Here is a 23,778-nt window from a genome sequence, read left to right on the forward strand (position 1 = left end):
AACCAGTGCAATTCATGCCAGTGGGCTGGCAAACTGATCAATGACATATAAACACATCTTCACCAAATAGATTAAAAATCATCACAGAAAGTAAATTATTTCAGGTGTTCCGTTTCTAGGTGTCTCCGTGATATTTGTTATCTGAGTCTGCAATCCTTATAAATCCTATGTTTTCAGCTTCTACCTCGTTAAATCAAAGCTTAGGAAGACATTCCCAAAAGGAGGTCTGGACCCAGCAACTGGTAATTGCACTGACTCTTCACAACAGCTATAGCTATAGCATAAATTCGAAGAGATTTTTTTGAATTTAATATTATTTTCATTTTAAAGGAAAAGAGCAATTTTTAATGAGTAGCTGAAGCATACTAAGCATACATTAAAATTGTGCCCCCTTGTGTATTTTCATATGCTTTGAACACCACAAAACACATTGAAGTACTAAAAAACCCACAACTGGATTAAGAGCAGCTCAAGAAAATCTTTTATGAAAAATTTATAAGCAACACTACAAACTATGGTGTTTTCACTCCTTGAAGGCACTATTGTAATTAATAAGTCATTCAGAGTCTTGAAGTACATGAAAGAAAAGTTCAGTAATTTCCTTCATCTGGATGAACCCAATTTTCATAAATGGTAAAGACTGCCTTTGACTTACTCACATGCATATCTAACTTTTGTACAAACGAAGTACACAGGTGAAGTGATTTGCTCAAACCCGCCCATGGTAGATCAACAGCAGACTGGAACAACTCAGATCTCCTGACGCCCCCACCCGCTGCCTTTCTCCTGGAATCCACGTTGTCTCTCCTAAAATCAAAGCTCTGGCTTATTGTTTAAAGTTTCAATTAAAATAATATATTCTACTTCCCAGACAGCACTTACATCCTGGAGAAGTTTCTCCAAATTTTCCTGCAGCTCATAAAAGTACCGAGAAGTAATAAGACCTTCACGTGATTTATCTAGGCAATCTCTGGCCAGTTCAATAACTTGATGATGAATGAAACTTAGGACCCCATCTGCTAATTGCAGCACGTTCTCTGGAGCATTAGAGGCAATAAACTCAGCCAGCCGTTCCTCCATCTGTGCCGTGGCCTAAGAGTACAGAATAAAGAGAAATTACTCTTTAATTTTACTATCCCAGAACTTAAAACATAAACAAGTAGGGTGCTGAAGTAACATATTCGCAATTCCAAAATGCATGAGGCTTAAAAAATATTCCAAAATACAACAGCATGTTGCTGAGAATAAAAATAGCATACCATAGGCAAAAGTTATGTTCACATGAGCAAACAACAAAAATTAATCAGAACACACTTTATGAAAATGCAAATGACCATAAAAATATCTTGGCCCTGAGGCTGTATTCCTCCCTGGGTCTCCAGAGTAAGGACGCAAGATACAAGGCAGTTTTCAGAACATTTAGGCAAGACCATGGCAGCTGAAAATCATTGCCCCAAGCAATAGACACACGGCATTTCTATCACTATAAGCCCTGACATCCTGTCTCCAGAGAAACATCTATTTTTGCTAGTGGTAGAACAGGAAGGAATGGCCATATCGACAGCTCTGGGATACACAATCTTCTACACTCATTTCAATGAGATGTTAACTTTCAAAGCTTGATTCCACAGATTTCAATATTCAGCTTTTTAAAAAACAAGCATACTTATTTTCACTGCAGATCACTTCAGCACATTTCAGTGTAACTGAATTCAGATTGACTTTTCTAAAAATCCAAATCTATCTTCATTGCTTCTCTGGTACCAAAAGCCCCAGTGGCAGACTTGGTTTTTCCCAAAACCTCCAGTATAATTTGGAATGACTTTAAAAGAAAACTGTGCATTTCCGATATGTAAATGGAAAGCCTACCAAAACCAAAGAAGTTTGGACCAGTATAAAGCAAATTTAATGCAGTTATACAGGGAATACCGAGAGAATGTTATTCAACTTATTTTGAAATCACTCTTTAAAATAGCTTTTTAAAGTATATATGAAAATAAGCAAACCATCCCTCTTCCAGCCTTGATCTGATTTGGAATTTAAAGAAAAAGACAAGGATTAGTTAGAAATATATGGAGAGCCAAAGCATGGCCCTTTGCCTCACTCTTGTGAGCATCTGTCATGCCAATAAAAGACATGAGAAATTTAGTAAATATGAAATACAAATACACAAAGCTTATCACCCTTTTCCATCTGAATCTCTCTATACATTCAATCTACTACTTCTACTGCAGAATTAACATATGAAGCAGAGAAGGCAGCTTCAAACTCTCAGCAAACTGCACTGCTTAGAAATGAGACGTAAGAGCTGGGCTCCTTCTCCAATGAGCACCACAAATTGGTCACAAGTTCATTGAATACATTATTCAAAAAAGTGATTCCTTACCTTTGGAAACCTTTCCTTGTACACATGATTCATCATTATTATTTCACTGTCAAAGGAAATTGGGGAGCGACCCGGGCTAGAGGAGAAAAGAAAGTACGTTATCATTTACAGACATCACATCAAAACCCTCCAAAATCCAGTGCTGGTCATAATGCTGCCATGCTGACTGTAGCCCTTTCAAAGCTTTGACTTCACTTCAGTAATGGGCAGATACTTAACTTCAGAGAAAATCCTAGCAAGCAATGGCAATCTATAGTCATCTGAAAACTGCTAACATTCCTGTCTTCACGTGAACTCAGGCAGAAACCCACCTATTTTCAGTGAACACAAGCCCTAACATACAAGCAGGTAAAAACCCAGTGCATTTGTTGCAGGTACATTTGTTATGTCCCTCGTTCTCTTACTGCCCTCCATGGCAGTGGTAGCAGCCCTGCTCAGAAAGAAATCACTATTATCTCTGGAGTCTCCAGTGCCAGAAAGGAGCAGAGTAAAATGAAACAAGGAACTTGACATGACTTGCTTTCCTTTGTCTGAAGAATACCACACTACAGGAGGGATGCATGAGCAGTGTTATTCAGCTAAATCTTATATATAAATACCACAAGCAATAGGAGCAGAATACTTTCATGAAAACTGCACTCCCTTGAGGCGTGTTACACCATGGATGCATATGCATGTATGCATAGGTTAGCAAGCAACTTCAAGGCGCACCAAAAAACAGGACACTAAATCTTGACAAACTGCATTTATATTACTGTTTGGGTGGGTTTTTTTTAAAGAAGAGTTGCATCTCATTTCATCACATCTGATGGTATGCAATGCTCTGACTCATTCTGCCGCCGAGGACAGCCGGAGTGAGGTAATGCAGATAATCCCTAGCTACAGGATCGCCTACAGGATCTCATTTCTGTGGTTACCTTGTTTTAATGTTCAAGACAAGCAAGGGCTTCAATTATTTGGCGTCTTACATGATCATTGTCTTTATGATTTTAAGAGTACTACATATTGCTAAAAATACTTTCTCTATGTCAGAAAATACAATTTTATCTCGAATGAGTTCAAACATTTTAAACTTTCTTGTGAAAGATGAAATGAATCTCTCTAAATGGAATAAATGCATTTTAAACTTGGAATGCATTACAGTTACTACCTTGCTGCTAACCTATTTAAAGGAAAAAACATTCTTTTGGGAACACATATTTACAATTCAAAGAAAATTTAACTCACTGGCTCACGGAATATAGCAATACCAATCTATTTTCATGCCTGGTGCTGGAATTCCATGAATTACATTGTGTCTTGTTTTTTTAAGGTTTATCCCTCAGCTTGGGAAAATGCGCTTCAGATTAAATCTCTCACTGAATCCTTACGTTAAAGGAGAAAAACTGATTTGGATGCTTTGGATACCACGTAAAAACACATTTTCATCAACTTTTTTTGAAGAAAATATATCCCTTAGCTTGGTAGATAGACATTTTTAATCAAGGAAAATTTTCTTTAAAAAGAAACTGACATTTATATTCATATGTAATGTATGACATAATAAAAAGAAGGGTAAGAACATTTAAACTTCAGACTTAGAAGCAAATTCCCCCACACGTCTAGCCTGCTCTCTTTATCCTTTTTTCTCTAAGACCAAACAATCTGACACAAACACATGACACTTGTTTACTGGCAGTTCATATGGAGCTGAAGAACTTGGTGAACATAGTTACTGAAGAATTTATTTTTCTATAAAGTATTATTTCTCTGTGTGATTTAAGTGAGCTATAAATTACAAGGATAATATAAGCCCTTCGATACTAACTACAGAAACATGGAGGCACATACATACTTCATTTTAACACTAAAGCAGTCCTACTAAAATTTGTGCATGCTTAAGTATTTGCCGTCTTAGGACTACAATAAGCCATGAGGGTTTTTTCCCTTTTGCTTTCAAGGCACTTCATTCATATGGTACAGGAAATTAAGAGCTATGCAGAAATTACGCTACTTGAGCTGTCCTGCCAGCAGATGTAGTGTTCCTTAAGGAGAGCCGCAATGATATGGGATTTGGTTTGCTTTTGTTTTTTACTATTCTGAAACAAAGTGATTTCTTTGCACAAGTCTACTGATTGGCAAGAAAGTAAACACTTATAATCCCTTAGCTTCCTTGGGCATTGGGAGTTTTGTCTCTCATCTTCGGAAGCTGATAATGCCGCTTTTTACCACCTAAAATGACAGAGCATCCAAACAACTCTGGATAAAACCTGGGATCAAGGTTCAAATTGTCATTCTAAATAAAACTTGCCCAATATAACAGGTCAAATTAAATGTCTAGCTGACTATAGCAAGACTGCAACATAATATACTGCACCATAATTTTTTACGTTGACCCTTAGCCTGGGAAACTACAGAAATAATTAGATGGATAACTGACTAACTAAGCAAAGGCTAGCTGCCAGGCGCTGCTGGTTACCTTACAGCACCTTTGAGACACAACCAGGTGAAACAGAAACCAGAACTGGGCAGATAACTGAACGCCACCAAGGGAGAACGTAAGGAAATTTAGAAAAAAGGAGTTTAATACATTTCATTGGCACGACAGCTTTTCAAATGCAAAAGCTTCACACATCTATCTAGCACCAAAAATTTCACATACAGAACTAAACCAGTCTAACATTTCAAGCCTCACGAAGGAACAGACTATTTTCTCTAAAACAGAGGACACATACTGTGCACCTGCATAACATTTTAAGACAAAAAGCAGGCTGCTTCTCTTTTCTTGGTGTAGATAGGTAGGTCAAAGAAATGATTATTGTCAGTGAGTTTTTCATTTCAGCAGAGCAGACGTTAGAAGAATAATATCTGTCCCCTTAAGCTTAACAGCAGAATGAAAAACTACTCTCTCTTTTCCCCTTCTTCACCCTCCCTCCACTTCATGGAATGATGTGGTGGTAGACTTTCAGTGACATCTATCTCCCGAAAAGGTTTCTAGCCTTCAACTTGTCAAAACTCACGCGTCTTTATCTGATGCTAGAAAGTGAAAATAGCTTACAGACAGCTATTTCAAGGAGCAGCATTTATAGTAATAACTTAAATCTTACAAAATCTAGTTTAACTGTGACTAAATAAAACTGAGATGTTTATGAATACCTAGATTTTCCTTCACTGTGACAGCTGTATTTATTAGGAAAAAGCAGAGAAGCTAAAAGCACTGTGCTCCCCTCTGCTTTTACCCTGTACATAAAGGTATTTACAGCACATTACCAAAGTCAGTGTCTATAGGAAAATTAAAACCATAGGCCTTAATTTTCTGTAATTTCCAGACACACAAAATAAGGAATTTTAAAACTAGAGAGCTAAAGTTGTATGAAGTAGAAACTAAGTTAAAACTTCTGCTGAAGGGGAGCAGAGCATCAGCCTTCCTCTTCCCCCAAGAAATAAATATATAAATCTTTGACCTCATACAAATTACATTAATACTAGAAGGAAGTCAGAAAACTCTCCCCGAAAAAAGACAATAAAGCAGAAGCAAATATGGCCAATCTACATCTGTCCATCAAACTTCAGAGCAAATAGGACTTGGTGCTTCACACAGACCACAAGAATTAGACCTTGGGGCCTAATCCTGTTTCTGGACAGGACGATGACCAAAGGAGAACTGAACTCAGTAGAGCAGAATCCATCTGCTAAAGTCTGAATTTATGCAACATGCACAATAATAGTGACACACAGTTTCCCACAGAATTACAACAATCTATACCATGGAGGAAATCATGTAGAAAATTAAACGTGTAACTTTAGATTATTTTTCAGTACTGATTCAAGGATTCTTCTTCCTGCATAATCATAACCAAACAGCACAGAAAGTCCACACCGAGCAGTTATTCTAGTGCTGCTAGAAAAAATGGAATCTGAGGCAAAGCAGGATAGACAGTAATGCTGCTTCTTATGGAACAGGCAAGCAGTGAAACAGAACAGTAAAGAGTCTTTCTCACTGAGCGCTTTGAAAAGACATTTCTGAGTTTGTTTACATTTTTTTAATTTTTTTATTAATTTTTACTAACACTCAGCTTCAGCTACTTTAGTCTGTAGACAAATACTATTACTGATTGGTTTTGTATATTGTATATATTCTTTATACTAGGAGTGGCATTCTTATGAATGTAAGGGGGTATTTATAAATATAAATAATAAACTAATAAACAATAATTAGAATATATATGTGTATATATATGAGAGAACATTAAGGGAAAGGGAATACATTTCAATCACAATTGCTTTGAAAGTAAGGACTGAGATTTTTCTACGGACTTACACGGGGGCTGCAACTAGCTCTTTCCAATACTTCAGGGTTTTTTTATGCATGCCAACAAAGACTAAGACTGCTTTAGAGAGAAAACACTAGAAAGTTAAAAGTCATGAGCAGTACAGAGGGCAAATAAGAATACCCAGTTTTCCTCATAATAGAAAACCATAAAGATGGTGAGTGAAACCAAAAGTTAATAAATTTAAAACCAACCACTTCGAAGAACTTTTTAAAATCAAGTTTACAGAACTCACTGTCTTGAGAGAGAAAACAAAGAGACCAACATTATCTGTAATGTAGTTAGAATGTGTTTTCATAAGAAATAGATGCCTTATGCTTCAGAATATAAAACTATTATTCTTCTCTGGCAAATCCATGGCTGTGTGAATCCCTGCTCTGCAGGGAGCACCAGCTGCTCCTCCGCAGCTTGTGGCGTCGGCACTTTCTGAACGCAGCAGCATGAAGTGATGAAACCACCAAGATTACTCAAGTGGTTAAAGCCAACGCTTAAGTGCAGTGAGATGAGAGAGTTCCACAACCTGCAGGATCAATTTTTAAGATAAAAATGGACTACGTGGGCCACTGGTGTGGTTTCACAACACCTATTCTTTGTTCCCATCTCGGGTACATTTTTGTCAGAAGCCTTTTTTGGCAACTGGCATTTTCTAGGAGTTGTCTCTGTATATTCTTAATGGCAGGATCTAGCATGTCGAAAGTCAGGTTGGAGGATTGCATTTAAAAAGCACTACCCAGCAAAGGATGAAGGAGCATATTTGATTAAGGATGATCTCATCTACTTCAACTATATAAAAATTCACTGCTACAATCTTCAACCCTTTTTCCCTAGACAACATTAACCTGAAATATGAAAAGAGATCAAGAAAAATGGGCAGATTGGTGGGCTGAGTGAAAGCACAAAGGCAGCTCTTGAAGAAGTCGTTATTAGTTAACTCTACTTTTATCTCTGACATGCTCCACACATTCCCACGTGTTAGCAACTGCTAAAGGATGACAAGTAAAGAGAACCAGGAAAAGATGGAAGGCAGCATCTCTCTGACTTAAAAAGAATAACAACGCCAAGTTTAGTGCAAGAGTTCACACTCTCCATGCATTTTACTCCTGGGAGAAAAGATCATCTTCAAGTAAAGTCCAGGATTGTTCTAAACAAAGTAAATGTAGCCTGGGCATCTCTCTGTTGGTCAATAACTTGAAGGATTTGAAGGTTGCATTACAAAAAAAAGAGAACAGTTGAGAGATGATATTTAGGAACGACTTCTGCAGGTAATAAAGAAACATTCTCTTCTACTGAAGACACACAGTAAGCACCAAAACAGGTGGGTCACATGGAAATACGTTCTTTCCTTTAGCATGTGAGTACTGGATCTACTGGAGATGAATGAGAAGTCTCCTGGCTTTAGCAACCAGCTTAATAAGCACATCACGCTTTTGGATTCCACCTTGTTCTCAGGCTACCTCCCTCCCCCTGCACAGGAAAGCAGCTGGGAAAGAACCAGTGCCATTTCTTTGGAGTAGAAATTCGGGGGATTTCAAATAAGGCATGATTAGTTAACTGATGAGTATCTTCAAGCCACACTGGCAGAACACCTCAAGCAACGGAGGTGCTACCATGTCCATGTACAGCAGCCAACACTATCCTCCATGACTGTACGCTTTGTTACTTTTTTCATCCAGTTTGGTCATTAAGACTGCTCTGTATGAACAGAACACCTGCAGCTAGACACAAGAAAATGGTAAATTTCTAGTCAAACAAGTAGATTTTTCCAAAAGTTACATCTAGGCAATACTCTTCTCTATCTAGGAGCATAAAAGGATCATCTGATACTTCTAAAAAATCTTGGGTTACAGAGACCCTCAAAAACAAGTCACAGCAGTGACAGTGACATCTCAAAACACCAGTTCCTCTCTCAAAGAGAGAGATGTAAGGCTGCAGTCATAAAGGATGAAAAATGAATACATGTTAACAATCAGTCATAAATATCAGACCACCTTTTAAATTACAAAGCTGTGACCGCCAACTAAGGAAAACGTCTGATGTATTTTGTTCATCTGCTTTTCATTAAAGCTGATCAAACAAGACCATTAAATGCTTATGAAAATATTACATTTTTAGGAAATTCCTGCTTAATTTTCAACTCATTAACTGCTCAGATTTTATTTTTCATTTTTTAAGTAAGTAAAAATATCCTTTCACCACATGAGCTAACTCTATCATGTGGGCAAATAAATAAGCAAGCTGTGCAGTGAATAAGGTCTGGTCTTCACATATTCCAGTACTTGTTTGTTTACAAGGACATGCTACCCTCTGTCAAAGAGGGTATTTACTCCCACAAACATTGCTCCAATTGGTTGGATTGACATATCAATTTTCCTTTGAGGTGCAAGGGCCAGCATGAATGCTTGGTAGTGGCAAGGGTGCTTTAGAGTCACACAGCATCACAGTACTAGCAATAAGCAAAATGAAAAACAAATCAGGCACAGTAAGTTTAAAAAATTAAATTACTTCATTCTAAGCTTTGGAACACCAATAAGGCTGGCTATTATCACAATGAAAACCAGAGAGATCTAGAGAAAGCATTCAAGAGAGGAAGAAGATTAATCACATAGTTATATGACACACTGAATTAATCTAGTCTCGTCACAAATTGTAAACCTACTATATAATAACTCTGCTTTTAAATTGGCTCACAGAGGTAAAATTCTCAGCAAGTCGATAATCCGTATTAACAAGGAAAAAAAATTGGGATTTTCATTTTATTGTTTGTATCATTCTTGCATTAGCAAGAGTGTCGTATACTTCATTATGCCAACAGTAATATGTCTGTGTTAGAAAGGACAATTACTTTAGTGATGTGTTGTTTACCTACAGTAGCTGTCTTATCTATAAAGAATTAGTACTACTACAGTTACGCTAATCAGCCATAGTCAGTGTTAAGAATGACAGCAAGAGGACTGAAGTAGGACTATTGTTCAAAGAGACTTAGTACAAATCATATAACTAGTCTTTTACTACATGGCAATTTGCGGAGATCTCAGGCTAAGTGTGCTACTACCCATAGTACTTACCTGCTCCTGCAGATTACTGTGTAACTACACTTAGTAGATCCATATGCAATTACCATGCAGCCTGCACTGTAGTTTAGAACATACAAATAATTACAAATAATCATGAAAGGTCAGCTCTGCCACAACACAATACTCACCATGGATTTTTTTGTTATCTTGGCCTGTTTCACTTCCTTCTATTACAACCCCCAGCCTAGGTCCTGAGCTGAGCACACTGATTCAGCATTTCCAGCTGGCAGAGTTTCTGAACCTTGTTGATTAATTTAAAGGTGATATCCACCTTTGACACCCTCAGATGAGAAGCAGAAGGGAGACTTCACCTCCTTGTCCCCTGCTGGTATAAACCCTTCTTCCTTCACAAGATGCTGTGTCTAGAGGTACGCATCTCTAGACTGTCATTCACTTGGTCCAGCACTAAATGCATAGCAAAACTTAAGGCTTTTGCCATGATACAAAATGTTTCTGGATTTATTCCACATAGTTGTTAGAGACCTGCAAGAAAGATTGCCCAGAGAGTTTGTGGAATCTCCGTCCTTGGAGATACTCAAAAGCCACCTGGACATGGTCCTGGGCAATCTGCTCGAGCAGGGGTTTGGACAAGATGACCTCCAGAGGTCCTCTCCAACCTACAGAACCCCATACTGTAATTCTGTGAAAGATGAAGTTCTAGTTGCTTCCATTTTTAAATCAACTGCCCAAGGAAATAACCCCTGGACAGCTATCTTTGAACAACCAGTTCTCTGAAGCAACAGTAAAAATTATTCAACTGCTAATGTAGGAGAAATGTTTTCGGCGCTACTACAAAATTGTTCTTGGGTGCAATTCCATCTAAGGTTTTGACTTCATCTACTCTAGTTTTCATACCCCTTCAGAAGCACTGCTGGAGAAGTTATTAACAGTAACTGTAACCACTTTCTTATATTAATGGAGCAAAATTCTGAGAAGAAACTTCACTAAAGGAAATCTACATCCTACAGATTTAGTCCAAAACTCATGTTTTCATAGAGTTATTGTGAAGATACAAAAGCAGACTATGCTAACCTTTTTGCAACCCAAAACCTCAGCGTCAAATCTAAAAAAAAAAAAAATATCTTTTCTGATTAGGTGAAGTGGGTTAAATGTCGATTAAAAGAATTTCAAAAACATGTAACAAAACAACTACAAATGACTATTCTTAGATCTGAAAGCACACATAGAAATGCAATACATGTGTCCGACATCTTAAAAATTCAACAAACAACCTGAAGCTCACCTGAGACTGCGAGATCGAGGCCTCAAGGCTGGAGAATGGCGCCCTTCCTCATCAGTGATGCTCTCAGTACTGAAATGCTTTGTCAGGAAATGAAGTTCATCTGCCGTGGGCTGAAAGGGCAGCTGGTGCAGCTTCTCCTGAGATGAGCATGATGACTGAGTACAGAAAAAAATACAGAAAAGAAATGCACTAAACGCATGCATAGGGGTCAGCTAATGAATGGAAGAGGAACGGATTCTGCCAGACACTGCAAACTCCAGCGGAAAAGAAAGCTACTTATCAGACCAGGTGCCTCTTTTTATTGTTCTCATTAGGCTAAGACAACCCTTACGTACAATGACAGAGCTGGTGAGATCAGGAAAACTTTGGGAGAAGGGTAGGAAACCATTGCATCTGATTCTGGAACCATTACATCTGATCATGCAGGTAATTTACTATCAGGAGACAGAAAGGAAGGTACGTGAGTACCAGTACTACTCTGGAAAGAACAAGGAGGTTCCTGGAGTGGTGAGCAACTTTCTTTCCTTTTCCCTCATGCTCTCTTAGCTCAGGAGTTTCACTGGCATGCAAAATGCTGTGGAGCTGTGTAGACGTGAGAGTTTTTGCTGATTATTGGCTCTCATTGGAAAATGCTATGGTAAATGGTCAGGATTTTATTTCTCCCTTCCTTTACCCATCAGGCTTCTTCTCTAACCAAGTAGACAATAATAAAATGAAAGTAGCTGACTTTGCAGAGTTGTAAGATTAACAGAGTTTCTTGTTATAGAGTTAAACAGCTTATTCATCTTTAAATAAGTTGATGCATTTATATGACACATCATGTGATAATGATAGACATGAAACTGTTTTAATTCTTCAAGAAACCTCAAGAAACCTCAAGAAACCTGAGATTAAAACAAATATTTGTGGGAAGTGTTAATAACATCAAACGTTGGATGTTCCAGGGGAAAAAGCTGTAGGTCAACTAACGAATGCATTTTTTTCTTGTGTGATTTTTCAATGCCCCTTTCCATTTTACAAAAGTAAGAAAATATATTATGTAAGGACAAATTAAAAATCCTCTTTAAAAACAAAGGGGGGGGAGAGAAGTGCTGAATAACCCGAGTAGCACTGAATAACACCAGTGGGCCTTATTAAAAACATCATCCTAATCTAAGTTCCAAGGTTCCTTATTGATCTGATGAAATTAATTATGTTCCAGTGGAAAGATTTTTCCTTTGCTACAATGACCCTCACTCAAACTGGAAAGCACTGCATCCTAGTACCAGAAGTATTGGTAGGAGGGAATTATACATGATATAACATGTATGACCAAAGCTTTAACTCACCTAGTATGCCTTTCTAGACTTATTTGCTGTTGATGGTTTTTGGAAAAGAAAGCTAAGAAGTATGGCCAAGCAACGAAAGCCAAATGCTGACAAGGTTTGTAATGCATGTTTGTAATGTTGATAGCAAAGAGAAAATACTCTGAAATCACCTAAAACAGGTACATGCAAATTTATCAAGAAGATACCAGCTACACTTGAACTGAATTAAAACTAAGGAGATTGTTGCAGATCCTAGCATAGTCTTATCTAGAGAATTCTAGCCAAGACTGAGATGGAGATCTGAATGTGAGAACTTATAAATCTAAAGATCATATTCTTTGATAAAAATATAATTGGCTCCAGACCCCAGATCCACTCCCTCTGCACTGCACAGAGTTATTTACAGAAAAGAACCCCCTTGAAAGCCTTGGGACATGCACGGACTTCCCAAGCATGGCTGGAACAGGAATCTGCCACTTCCAACGTTTAACTTCAGGTAGGCCTGAATGCAGGGATCATGTTGGGAAGACATCTCCAGCACAGTGTCCACACAGTGATGATTATCCAGATGGTGTATCAGTTTACACTGGTCTAATCCACACTAAAGGCAAGACTGAGAGTCTGGGTATTTGATAGCCCCTTCGCCCACAGCTATTCGGCTGTGCACACTGCTTATGCCAAATACAGGAAAGATTCTCCCCTGTAGTACAGAATGACGCAAGCCCTGTTTGACTTTCAAAGCATTCTTTGACGTCTTTCTTTGTCTTACACAATACAAGGAGTGAGAAGAAGTACCTGCCTATGAAAAAACAGCAACACTTTTCAAAGAAAAGGTATGTGCCTGTTGACATCCTGTTCATGATGAATAACAGGAATCCTGCAATAGAGCAGGGAGTACTAAAGACACTGTCTTACAAACCTGCATTAGCAGGTACTCAAGTTCTGGCATTACAAATACGTATCTTATTCAAAACAAAATTAAACTACAACTACCACATTAAGGAAGGTTAGCACATAGTTACTAGAGTTAGGAAAAAAAAAAATCAAAACTGATATTCTAGAAAAAACATTAAAAACTTTATGTCTCCCAACAGCAGGATCACTGGGCAAGCAGTGCTACTCAACTCATGGAAGACCCAACAAAATCCTCCTTCCACTTTCTCTCCCTAAAAGCAATGAGATCACGAAGTTTGTAATTCCAGAGAATAATTAAAAAGAGCCCTGAAGAGAAAGACCGTGATGAGAAATGGACCTTCCTCTGCCAAGGGCTTCTCTAACAGTCTTAAGGCATACAACCTTTCAATGAAAAAGTGTGAAAGCAAAGTGAAACGCTTCCGAAGTATTGATTTTTCAAGTAATCACATCACTGTATTCAATATTTGCAGCAGACTAATACAAACACCCCCCTGGTGTCTTAATTACAGATGCAGAATTAGTCAACTCTTCTCCAGTAAAAAAATTCAAGCTAATACTATAGCAGCTTATATATTAACTCTCCATCTAGAAAATGAATAGCAGATTAGATGTTTAAAAATAATTGTATATTGGCCTATTCAACTGACTGTTCTATATTCATCTAACTTAAAAGAAGGTCTTCTCCAGCTTTTTCAGTGGTGGTCTGATGAGATGTATCTGGTCTTCATGATTTGTATGAAAAGGGTAAATGTGCATTTTTTAAAAGTGTCATCCCTCATTTGAAAGCAAAAAGTAAAGCAGAACCTACAGGTTTCCACTGACCTTAGAATAGGTAAATGTCTTAGTTCATTCAGTTGGTTGGTTGGTAGAGCAGCTGATCTACGACCACAGAGATGCAGGTCAGCTCTAACTGTCATACAGAAACTCAGGCCAGCAGAACACAGAACTGACACTCTTCTTCTTGATATTTCATTTCCTACTGATACGTACACCAGAAAGAAGGTCTACCGGCTTCCATCTATCTTGCTTGAAAAAGAAATGTAATGTAGAGGACTGATCACACCAAATGGAAGCCCAAAATTCTGTTAAATTTACATCCACAGCATTAATTCATTGTGCCCTTTTGACAAGCCCCTTGACTACTTCTTACTTCAGTTTTAAAGTCTACACAGGAATAATACTGCTTATCAACTTCAGAGGTGTTATTCAGATCAATTCAAATTAATTCTAATCTATGGAATACTATGATAATAGCATTGTCATAGACAAGTAGTAAGTAGGATTGGCTTAGAAATGTAATACTAAGTTTAATAGCTCCAAGAATTGCATCACTACTTAGTAAACAGCCCATTTAAAAGTCTTTCTGAGATTGTAACACTGAACCAGCAAAAGGACAAGAGATGAGACTCAGCCACTTAAAAAAAAAAAAAAAAAGTCTTGGAATTACAGGTTTTAATCTAACTATTTCCTGCAGGAAGGTGAATTCCAGTCTATGTATGACTATCACTTCATGTTTCTCATTATACCACCTTGTTTTCTGTTGCTTACAATGTTATAATACTCTACACCATTTGAACTGATGCTTTCTATGTGACATGTCTATCTCAGATTTGTTGTTTGTTTTGTTTTTTTTCCCCCTAGAAAAATCTCAGTCAAAATGAGCTAGCTATTTCTGGGAACATGACAAGAGACAAATATGCTTTCTTTCCCATGTCAGAAAGCTGAGAACTTTCTAAAAGTAGCTTTAATGTCCCTTCAAAGCAAGGACTGATACTTCCAACAGATTTTTTTTGTTAGTTTTGCTCTCTCTGTGGGCATCTACCCAAAGGCTGGTCAAACTATAAACTCTTGAGAAACTAGTGATCACACCTGCAGGTAAGAGGGACTTAACGCACTGCAGGCAGTTTGGTCTCCAAAGGTGTTATCTTCACAGGTATCTTGGAAGTTCTCATAGTGACAACCAATGATCGAACTATTTGGATGTCATCCATACAGAAAGTAACTGTACTTGGTCCATGCTCTCATAGCTTGCACCCAGAAGAGGACTTGGCCATGGGTTATGCCCGTAAAGATTTAACCTAAGACTATAAAGGCAAAAGCAGAGCTCCTTTTTAACAGCTGCTCTCAGGTGCTTGAAGATATAACATTGCTTGGCAGTGAAACCAGGGGCATCTTTTTTATGTTGATAATGAAATCTTCTCCCACATTTTTCTGTGCTCCTGCCCATATTTCTGTATACACACACCCACAGACTTCTCCCACGGGAGACTGAAATTGAGTCACCTGCCTTCTAAGGAGACCAAAAAGAAAAAAAACCAACAAAAACCCAACTGTCTTGAAGGACAAAAAATAACAAATTGTGGAAATTGTGCAAACTAGAGTCTGCGGGAATGTGTCTGAACATATGAAGCTACAGAGATGAGATTAAAATTTGATTTTGCAACGTTAATCATATCAATTTATATTAAAAGGAAACTTTTGACCCCAATTTCTTCTCTTGCTATATAGACTGAATTTAACACTCACCTCCTAAGGAACTGTGATGATAAATTTGTGTTTGAGAGGCACTAGAAAGTTTATGGATGAACTTAATAGAACAGCTCACAAGGAAAACAATGATACTGCATTCAGTGTAAGATTCGCATAACGAGGAGCATTGAGTCCTAATTAATGCAGGTATTACAATTATTAGGAACACACTCTAAATAGCACAGATAAAACAAAACGATCAGTAGAAGTATTATGGAAAGAGGCAGTGATATGTGACCACACAGTTGAAGACACTCACCATAACACACATACAAAAGCATGTTACATTAAGTCTGTACAGGTAGCCTTAACATTTCTAATTTTTCTACGCTTGGCTTTGCAAGGTTGTTATGGGGATAACCACATCATCTAGTTTGCATAAACCAAAGAATAAGATTCGTTGTATTAAGTATCCAAGAGTTGTAAGGGTTAACACGGTGCTGCTACCTTACTGGTATTAATGACATACTAGCCTTTTGGAAGTACAGAAGTCAAGCAAACTGCAGCCAGCCTTTCTAATGACATGTGTAAGAATTGAAAAGCTTGATTAGGAGTTTCAAATTACTGGAGTCAAGTAACAGTTGTGGACTATCAGTTTTTCTTTCTGCTAACCTGTTAGCAGAGGTTTTCATACTAAGAACTTTAAAGCAGACAAAAATTTCATTTCCCAGTTATAAAAAAGCTAAGAGCTGGCTAGTAATTATGCACTATCTAAAAAAAACCTGCCACTTCTGACACATTGTGCCTCTCAACTGGTCAGTCGAGCCAAGTGCTGCACTGGGATTTCACCAATGCTAAAGGCAAAGTGCAAGATGATAGGAGCCGGGAAATGGAGGAAAAAGCAGCAGAACCAATAATTAAAATAATTTTAAAAATAATTAGTATATTAAATAATGTTAGCAAAACAATGAAGAAAGATCAGATATTTTAGTAAAGACTCAGAAGCTGATTTGTTAGGGTGTGTTTGTACAAACTGAATTGCTTGAAAAAGTCTGTGCCACTTACTGAAACTGTTGAACTGGGAGTGTTTGTTCCATATCCAGATGAAGGAAGGGAGGCCAAGGACCAGCGGCGTCCATCCGTTCTGGGGAAAAGAAGCAAGGGAAATTACTGTCAGGGATATATTGTGGCTAATACTTAGGGGAAATAAGCATTTTCCTCCCTCAAATCTCTTAACCTCACATTTTTACTAAAGTCTCAAGTTATTCAGATTAATCAGGTATCCTATTTACATTGACCTTTGTGAAAAAGCAGCTAGGGTAAGTTTTAAAAGCAAAAGTAAGTGACCTTGGAAAAGATAAAGTAAATGGGCATCAGATTCCTGCATTAAGTAGATGCTTTGTAAATATGACCAGTTGTGCAAAAATTGGAGTTTCTAAAACAGACAAATGAAAACAGCTCATTTCAAACTTCTCTGAAAAAAACAGTCATGCCTAAGATTATTACTGATGCAGTTCCTTGTCTTCCAAATAAAGTTTCAAATTGAGGAAAAAAAATCATATTAGGTCAAGAATCAACTGAAAGTGGACTTGTTTGTTTACCTAGTCAGAATGCATTCTGCCTAGCACATCGCCTGACACAGCTGGTGAATTAAATCCACTAAAGCAGATCTGAACAGAGCCAAGAGGTCCACTCAAAATACTGAGGAGAGAGAAATCACAGAAATTCCACCTAGGGTCTCTTTCTTCTCCAGTCAATATAATATTAGTAGTTTTTTCCCCTATCATAGCCAAAGAAACACGACCCTCGGGGAAAATAACCAAAACATCCTGGAGATACTGCAGAAAAGGTCATTTTACCAACATCAAAACTGAGGAACTATACAACTGCTTTGAGAAGAATCAGTATTGCCCTCCTTGAAACCCTCTTCTCCCCCCAAAACCTGCCTCAGTGAGGATGGAAACTGAACTACATTCAGCGCAGTCTCAGTGCTTTTTCTGCCTCTGATTTCATTTCAGTCTCACATGCATTTTGTGTCCTATAACATGTCTTGTTGCATGTTGGGATGGATGTTAAAGAAGTCTCTTCCTCACATCAGTCTCCACTTGTTTGTTTGTTTTATTACAGCAGATTATCAGTAACTGGTCATAAAGTGAAGCTGAATTACAACAGTTCACCGTTCTAACCTACATTGGAAAGATTTGGGCTTTTTTGGGTACACGTACATTAATCCAAGTGCATTATAAAATAGGATGCTTGGTACAGGTCTGAAATAGTGCTTGGTGCTTATAAAAAACTCAACTGTTACCATCTTCACAGTAATATTTCTCATCTCACTATCCACACCCACAAAGCCCCACCTTCAGAAAAAAGTTCACTGCACACCCAGACATAAATACCTGTTTATATTTTTTTCCATATCTAGTTCCTTTTATTTTCAGGCACTGATACACACTGCTCCTCTTTGCCATCTATCTTAGAACGAGAGGGAAATAAACCCACTGTTCTACCTCACTGAAAGAATTTTATGTCAAGAGAGTTTTTTAAGAAGACTCATGCTTCATGCATTTAAAAAAAAAAAAAAAAATCAAGCTGTAATGCAGATTTCTATTGCATGTGTATGTTATAGCTAAACCCCATTTAGCCACAGGTGATGTTTTCTTTGGCAAGACAATTACATGTGAAAAAACAATCTCAAAAAATTCCAAGAGAAATTAAATTCCTTTCTTAACCTGAAAAACAACAAATGTCAGCATTACAAAGTCGCTGCATGATGTGGTTAGTGACTGAACACCAAACTCCAATGATCTTCATTCAGCTTCTTGCAACATACAGGGGTACTGGGGAAATATTTAGGTCAATGCTTCAACCTCAGTTTGGACCCTCAGTCCCAAAGCAAGCCAGTATGTTCCTGACTTCTCAAACAGTAGACAGGAACGCACAGGTCACTCATTTTTTGCAAAAGGAAAGCCTAATCCCTTTTTTACTGAGTTGCCTAAATTGTGTATTGACTACTTCAGAATTTTCATTTTGACACAGTAACCAAAAAAATCTTTCTCAACTAGAAAATTACAGGATACCTCCTCATGCCTGGGTTATTTTCTGCTGATGCAATCTAGGCAAGCAATGTGCTAAGCAGTCAGGACAATGCATATCAGCTCTATTCTAGCAGAAAGACGTAGGACAAGAGTAGAAATCTTCCAAACCAAAGGCAATGGGAAAAAGTCTTTAAAAGAAAATTCCTCCTTCATTTATGCAAAACATTTCAAAGTTACTTCAGTGTTTTGTTAATAAACATATTTTTAGAGACACCTCATGCAATATTGCTTCAGGAAAAGATACTTGGAAAGAAATGTTTAGGTCTTTTGTTTATTATAGACCCCTTGCTAGCACAATAAAAACATGCTAACAACAAATTTTGCCTTTAAAATGACATTTTAATTAGTTAATTAAGGAGGTATTTTTATGGCAGCTAAATGCTATTCAATGATCAATTTCAAAACAAGAAGGTGCTAGAAGAACAACACATCTTCTCCAGAGCACTACCTGTTCATCATTTTAAGCCAAAATGCAAAGATCTCCTGTTTTGATTACCAAAGAATAGAAGCTGAATGCCTAAATGGGGTTATTACAGCACGAATTTGTTAGGGACACAGGCTCAGCTGCACGGAAGCATAGTTCATACACATACACAAACAACAGCGATACGATACACATTACCTGTCTGCTCTGTGTCCGTGGCTGTATGGAAGAAATTGTACAACGATAATGAGAGAGGGAGAAGTAAAAGATGCACATGTGATTTCTGAAAAAAACTCTCATCTTCTCTTACTGGTATTCCACTAAGATCAGTTTTAGTGACTATGGACAGAATTAACCATACATTTCCTTATTCAAACAGGAGAATTCCTGAACATGCTAACTTTGTGCCTATGACACAATCATCGAAAGGGTGTCTGGCAAGGGATTTCTGATTAATCACTAGTCAAACTAAGGACAATCTTGCAGTATATTGTAGTGTACTTGGCTTTACAATAAAATGAGTTTTCCAAATGTGTTTCCTACTCTGTCCCATGAATCAACTCGTCACAGGGCTATAAGGAAAGAATAGAAGTCACAAAATGATGTCCAAACAGGATAATAAATTAAGAAATTACACCAAATATAAAAGGCAGAAAATCAGCAACAAATCATTTTTGTGATGGCATAGGGGGAAATCGGGTAAGAACCATCTCTTAAGACCCATGCAACACCGATCAAAAGGGTTACAGTGAAATATCCGTTTGTCTGGGGTAACAGAGCACCGCACTTTCAATTACTAATACCATCATATAGAAGTTATTCTGATACCACTGTGTGATAATCAAATAGGTATGTATTGGTACCGCTGGCATAGCTATTCAGGGTGTAATGCAAGCAGAAAATAGAAACAAGTTTCTAAAACAAGCTGTGCTTAAGTGTTCTTTTCAATGACAGAAAAAGTGTCGAGAGCAACTTGCATACTGTAAAATGAACCACAGTATTCAATAGAACAGACTTAACCTTTACTCACCTATTTCTTTAAAAATTAGATTTAAAAAGTGTAAAAGTATGAAAGGGCACTCTTCAGTTTTATTATTAAAACATTTATTTTCTGCTTGGAATTTTAGAAAGCAATGATACTGAAACATCAAGTTGAAACATGATGTTGAAAAATTATGTTAAGTTTTGACAACGGTTTCAGCTGCAACTTTCTTCCTGTGTTCCAGGGTCCAGAATTCCAGATACTGTGAAAACTGGTAAAAATTCAGTTGACTTCAACAGAACTTATTGAATACACCCAGATCAGGCTCAGATACCTCTTTAAAAATAAAGGTGGATGCCGTGAGTCCATTTGAATTGTTTTACCAGCAGGTAAAACACTAATTTTTCCCTCTGAGGCAACAGGAAAATACATATCCAGTCTGTCACATTTCACATGCTATTACAAAGTTTTTTCTTACGTAAGACCTGAAAACCAAAGTCTGCTTCAAACAGTATTCAAGGACACCAGGTCTTCTAGCAAATCACCCCAATGGAGAAACGCTCCAGGATTTACCTGCCATTCAGATGAAGGGTGTACCTTATTTCATCAAATCCTAACCCTTTATTCTCTGAAGTTTTGAGACCTGTCTTTTTTCTAACTAGTCCTCAAGCTAAATCTGTCATTCTCAGAAAACTTACTTCCTCTCAGGATGATCACACGTTTCCCATTCTCAGATCGTTTTAACACAGCCAGGGTTTTTTTTCAGCCAAGGCAGAGTTTAGCAAATCCTAAATACCTTCCCCACACTTGAATCTAATAATCCTGCTACTATGCCCAAACCCTGCTTAGGATCCCTTTTTTTCCTGATCTTTATTTCTCCGCAAAATTTAACTTTCTGTATCATTATCCATTTTTGCCTACCTGCTGGGATACGACATTCAATACACCATTTGTCTGCTTCTCTCCCAGCTGTCTTTATTCTTTCTATCCTGTTCTTTACACTAAATTCATCACTATAGTATCAGATTTCTTTCCACCAGTTTGATATACAGCATGACCAGCATTGGTCTAGCATTCGCTGCAGGACAAATGATAGCTTCACATTCAGGTCTCTCAATGCTGCTGCTCTTCTAGAAGTTCTTGTAGACTTGCAATTTCAGTTATCAGCTGTTTTCCTCATTAGAGCATTATTGTACTCTTGACACCAATGCCCAAGACAGTAGAGAAAACTAAAAAGTTGCTACCAGTCAGAAGGCAGTGAACGAATGCACTCACAGTTGTGCATGCCTAATTTTAGGTATGTTTACATCTTTGCGCAGACATAGCAAAGAAGATCAGTACACTTAGAATACACCTCAGTTATTCAGTGAGAAGAGCATCTAGGACTACAACTAAGACACAATTATCCTAATCATAACTGGTTTTAATGTCATTACGACTAAATTATTTGTTATATCACATGCTATATATTTCATCCTTCTGGGAGAACATTGCCTCCTCCCTAGGCAGTATTGACTACTTAATTTACTTTATCTTCTTCTAGATCTGAAAAGCACCTAATACTTTCTGAGTGCTGCCAAGATCTAAACAAAACAAAATAAAGTTGGAAACATCAGAGAAAGTCAAACACAATCAAAAAACTTCTAACTCATAGGCCATTTCTAAATAAAAGTATATAGACTATTTGCTTGCCAGTCCAAAGAAAATAGATCCTGCCTTACCTTCGGGCAGGAACAAAGGAAAAATGAGCAGGTGCATTTGGAGAGAAGTTCCTGGGACTGTCCAAAGGGCTGCTACCTGTTTGAGAAAGTGGGAAAAAAAAAAAAAACACCCAAGAACATTTCATTCACATTTGCAACAAACGGAGCAAGTTTTCACTGTGCAGAACACTTTCAACTGCAAGCTGTAGTCACAAATAATTGAAAAAAATGGAGCTTTGAGTCTTTGATCATTTGAGCATTAGTTTGCTAAAGAAATGTTCTGATACGGATGTGTCAGTATTTTCCCTCCTTTTAAAATAATTTAAGGTGTACATTTTCTTTCTTACTTTCAGATAAGTAACATATCACACATACACAATATAGTCTCTTAATATTTTGCAATAATTTATATATACAAGCTTTTCCTAACACTTCTCAATGAAAAACCTGAGTTAGAAATTACATTGATGACAGTTTCAGGAACAATAAATAGTAAGAAAGTATTTCTTTACAATGTACGTCAAGGCTGAATGCAAAATTCACTGAGGAAAAAAAAAAGACATACCAAAGGAACTGCACATGATAATAAAAGGACTATACACATGTAAGATGATCAGGCTATAACTTAATCAGCATTCACCTTAACTACCACTTTTCTGAAATAATACTCCTACCAAGAAAATTAAAGTTCCAGTGAATTTATACAGCGAGGAAAAAATAACACTTGATTTTCACTTGGCACAAGAATACTTTCTCTGGGCTTTGTCATATGATGTGTAAGCATATGGTTGGTAAGTGGTATATTGCAATGTATTTTATTTCAAAGTAAAAAGGAACCATTTCATAGAAAGCCCTTCTGAAAGCCAGAATCATTTACAGACTAACTGCAGAAACCTTTGAAAGTTATGGATGAATTAGAAGCTTCATGTCAGCGAGTGTGCTTTCTATCGGGCATATTCTTAAGTGGTTTGCTCTTTCAGATCCTTAATACAAGCACAAAAGAGAAACTATACATAGTAAACATATGCCAACAGCAATTTCTTTGTGCAGACGATAAAATAACATCAAAATAAGAGTAGGAAAACTAAATAGCCACAGGTCAAGCAATACACTGCAAGGTACATAACTGTGGTCATCAGAAATGTTTTCAAATTTAGATCCCATATAAAATGGGTTATTTTAAAAGTCATGTTGAACAGCCAAACATCAATGATGAGTCATCTGCAAAGGACTTGTCTCTGTTTCTAGAACTACTACGTGCCCAGCTCGCCCCACAAGCCAGCACTGTTTGTGAGGTTACAGTCCCATGCAGCACTGTACTGAAGCTTATAATTAAGCTGCATTAATTTCAACACAAGCTATTCATACACCTTAACTGTTACACTGAGCAGAAACGGAATATAAGCACTGTGCTCAGTCAAAGGCAACATTCACTCACACTTAGGCTATACAAACGGTTCACAAAAAGCTGCAGTGGCATCTCTCCACGACTTCTTGTGAGCAAGGTGTGTGCACAGCTGGCAAGCACGCCTGGACAGGTAGGGAGGAGGAGAGGGAGAACAAGCTGATGCCGTCTGGGGTATGAGGATGGCCACAGTGCCGCACAGGCCAGCAAACTCCATCTGGTCTACAAGACTACGAGGGGAAAAGTAGCAGCTGGTTGAGATTAAAGCAGCCCCAGGCTGATGTAACATGTGTCAAGGGGTGATGAGAGAACTAGAGAGGTAAGTGAATTCCAGACCACTCCACAATCTGCTTCACCAGGAGCAAACTAAGTTAAAAACAAAGGGTTTGAGCAGCAGGTTTGTTTTCCTTTGGCTTGGTTTTCTTTTGTATTGTTAGTTAAGAACTAACGACGAGTTCACAGTGT

The 23,778-nt window shown here is 37.7% G+C and overlaps 1 protein-coding gene across 3 annotated transcripts in view; it reads right to left on the minus strand.

Annotated features, from left to right (window-relative positions):
- Nucleotides 1-23,778, minus strand: part of MAST2 (microtubule associated serine/threonine kinase 2) — a 173,576-nt gene that overhangs the window by 41,649 nt on the left and 108,149 nt on the right. For all 3 annotated transcript variants that reach the window (XM_009326585.1, XM_009326583.1, XM_009326584.1), the window contains 6 exons: nucleotides 21,930-22,005; nucleotides 19,425-19,445; nucleotides 16,770-16,848; nucleotides 11,014-11,168; nucleotides 2,387-2,462; nucleotides 883-1,092 (listed from right to left, as the gene is read on the minus strand). In XM_009326585.1, coding sequence (XP_009324860.1) covers nucleotides 883-1,092; nucleotides 2,387-2,462; nucleotides 11,014-11,168; nucleotides 16,770-16,848; nucleotides 19,425-19,445; nucleotides 21,930-22,005 — 617 coding nt within the window. The remainder of the gene's footprint in view (nucleotides 1-882; nucleotides 1,093-2,386; nucleotides 2,463-11,013; nucleotides 11,169-16,769; nucleotides 16,849-19,424; nucleotides 19,446-21,929; nucleotides 22,006-23,778) is intronic.

Source organism: Pygoscelis adeliae, unplaced genomic scaffold (genome assembly GCF_000699105.1).
Source record: "Pygoscelis adeliae isolate BGI_AS28 unplaced genomic scaffold, ASM69910v1 Scaffold306, whole genome shotgun sequence".
NCBI lineage: Eukaryota > Metazoa > Chordata > Aves > Sphenisciformes > Spheniscidae > Pygoscelis > Pygoscelis adeliae.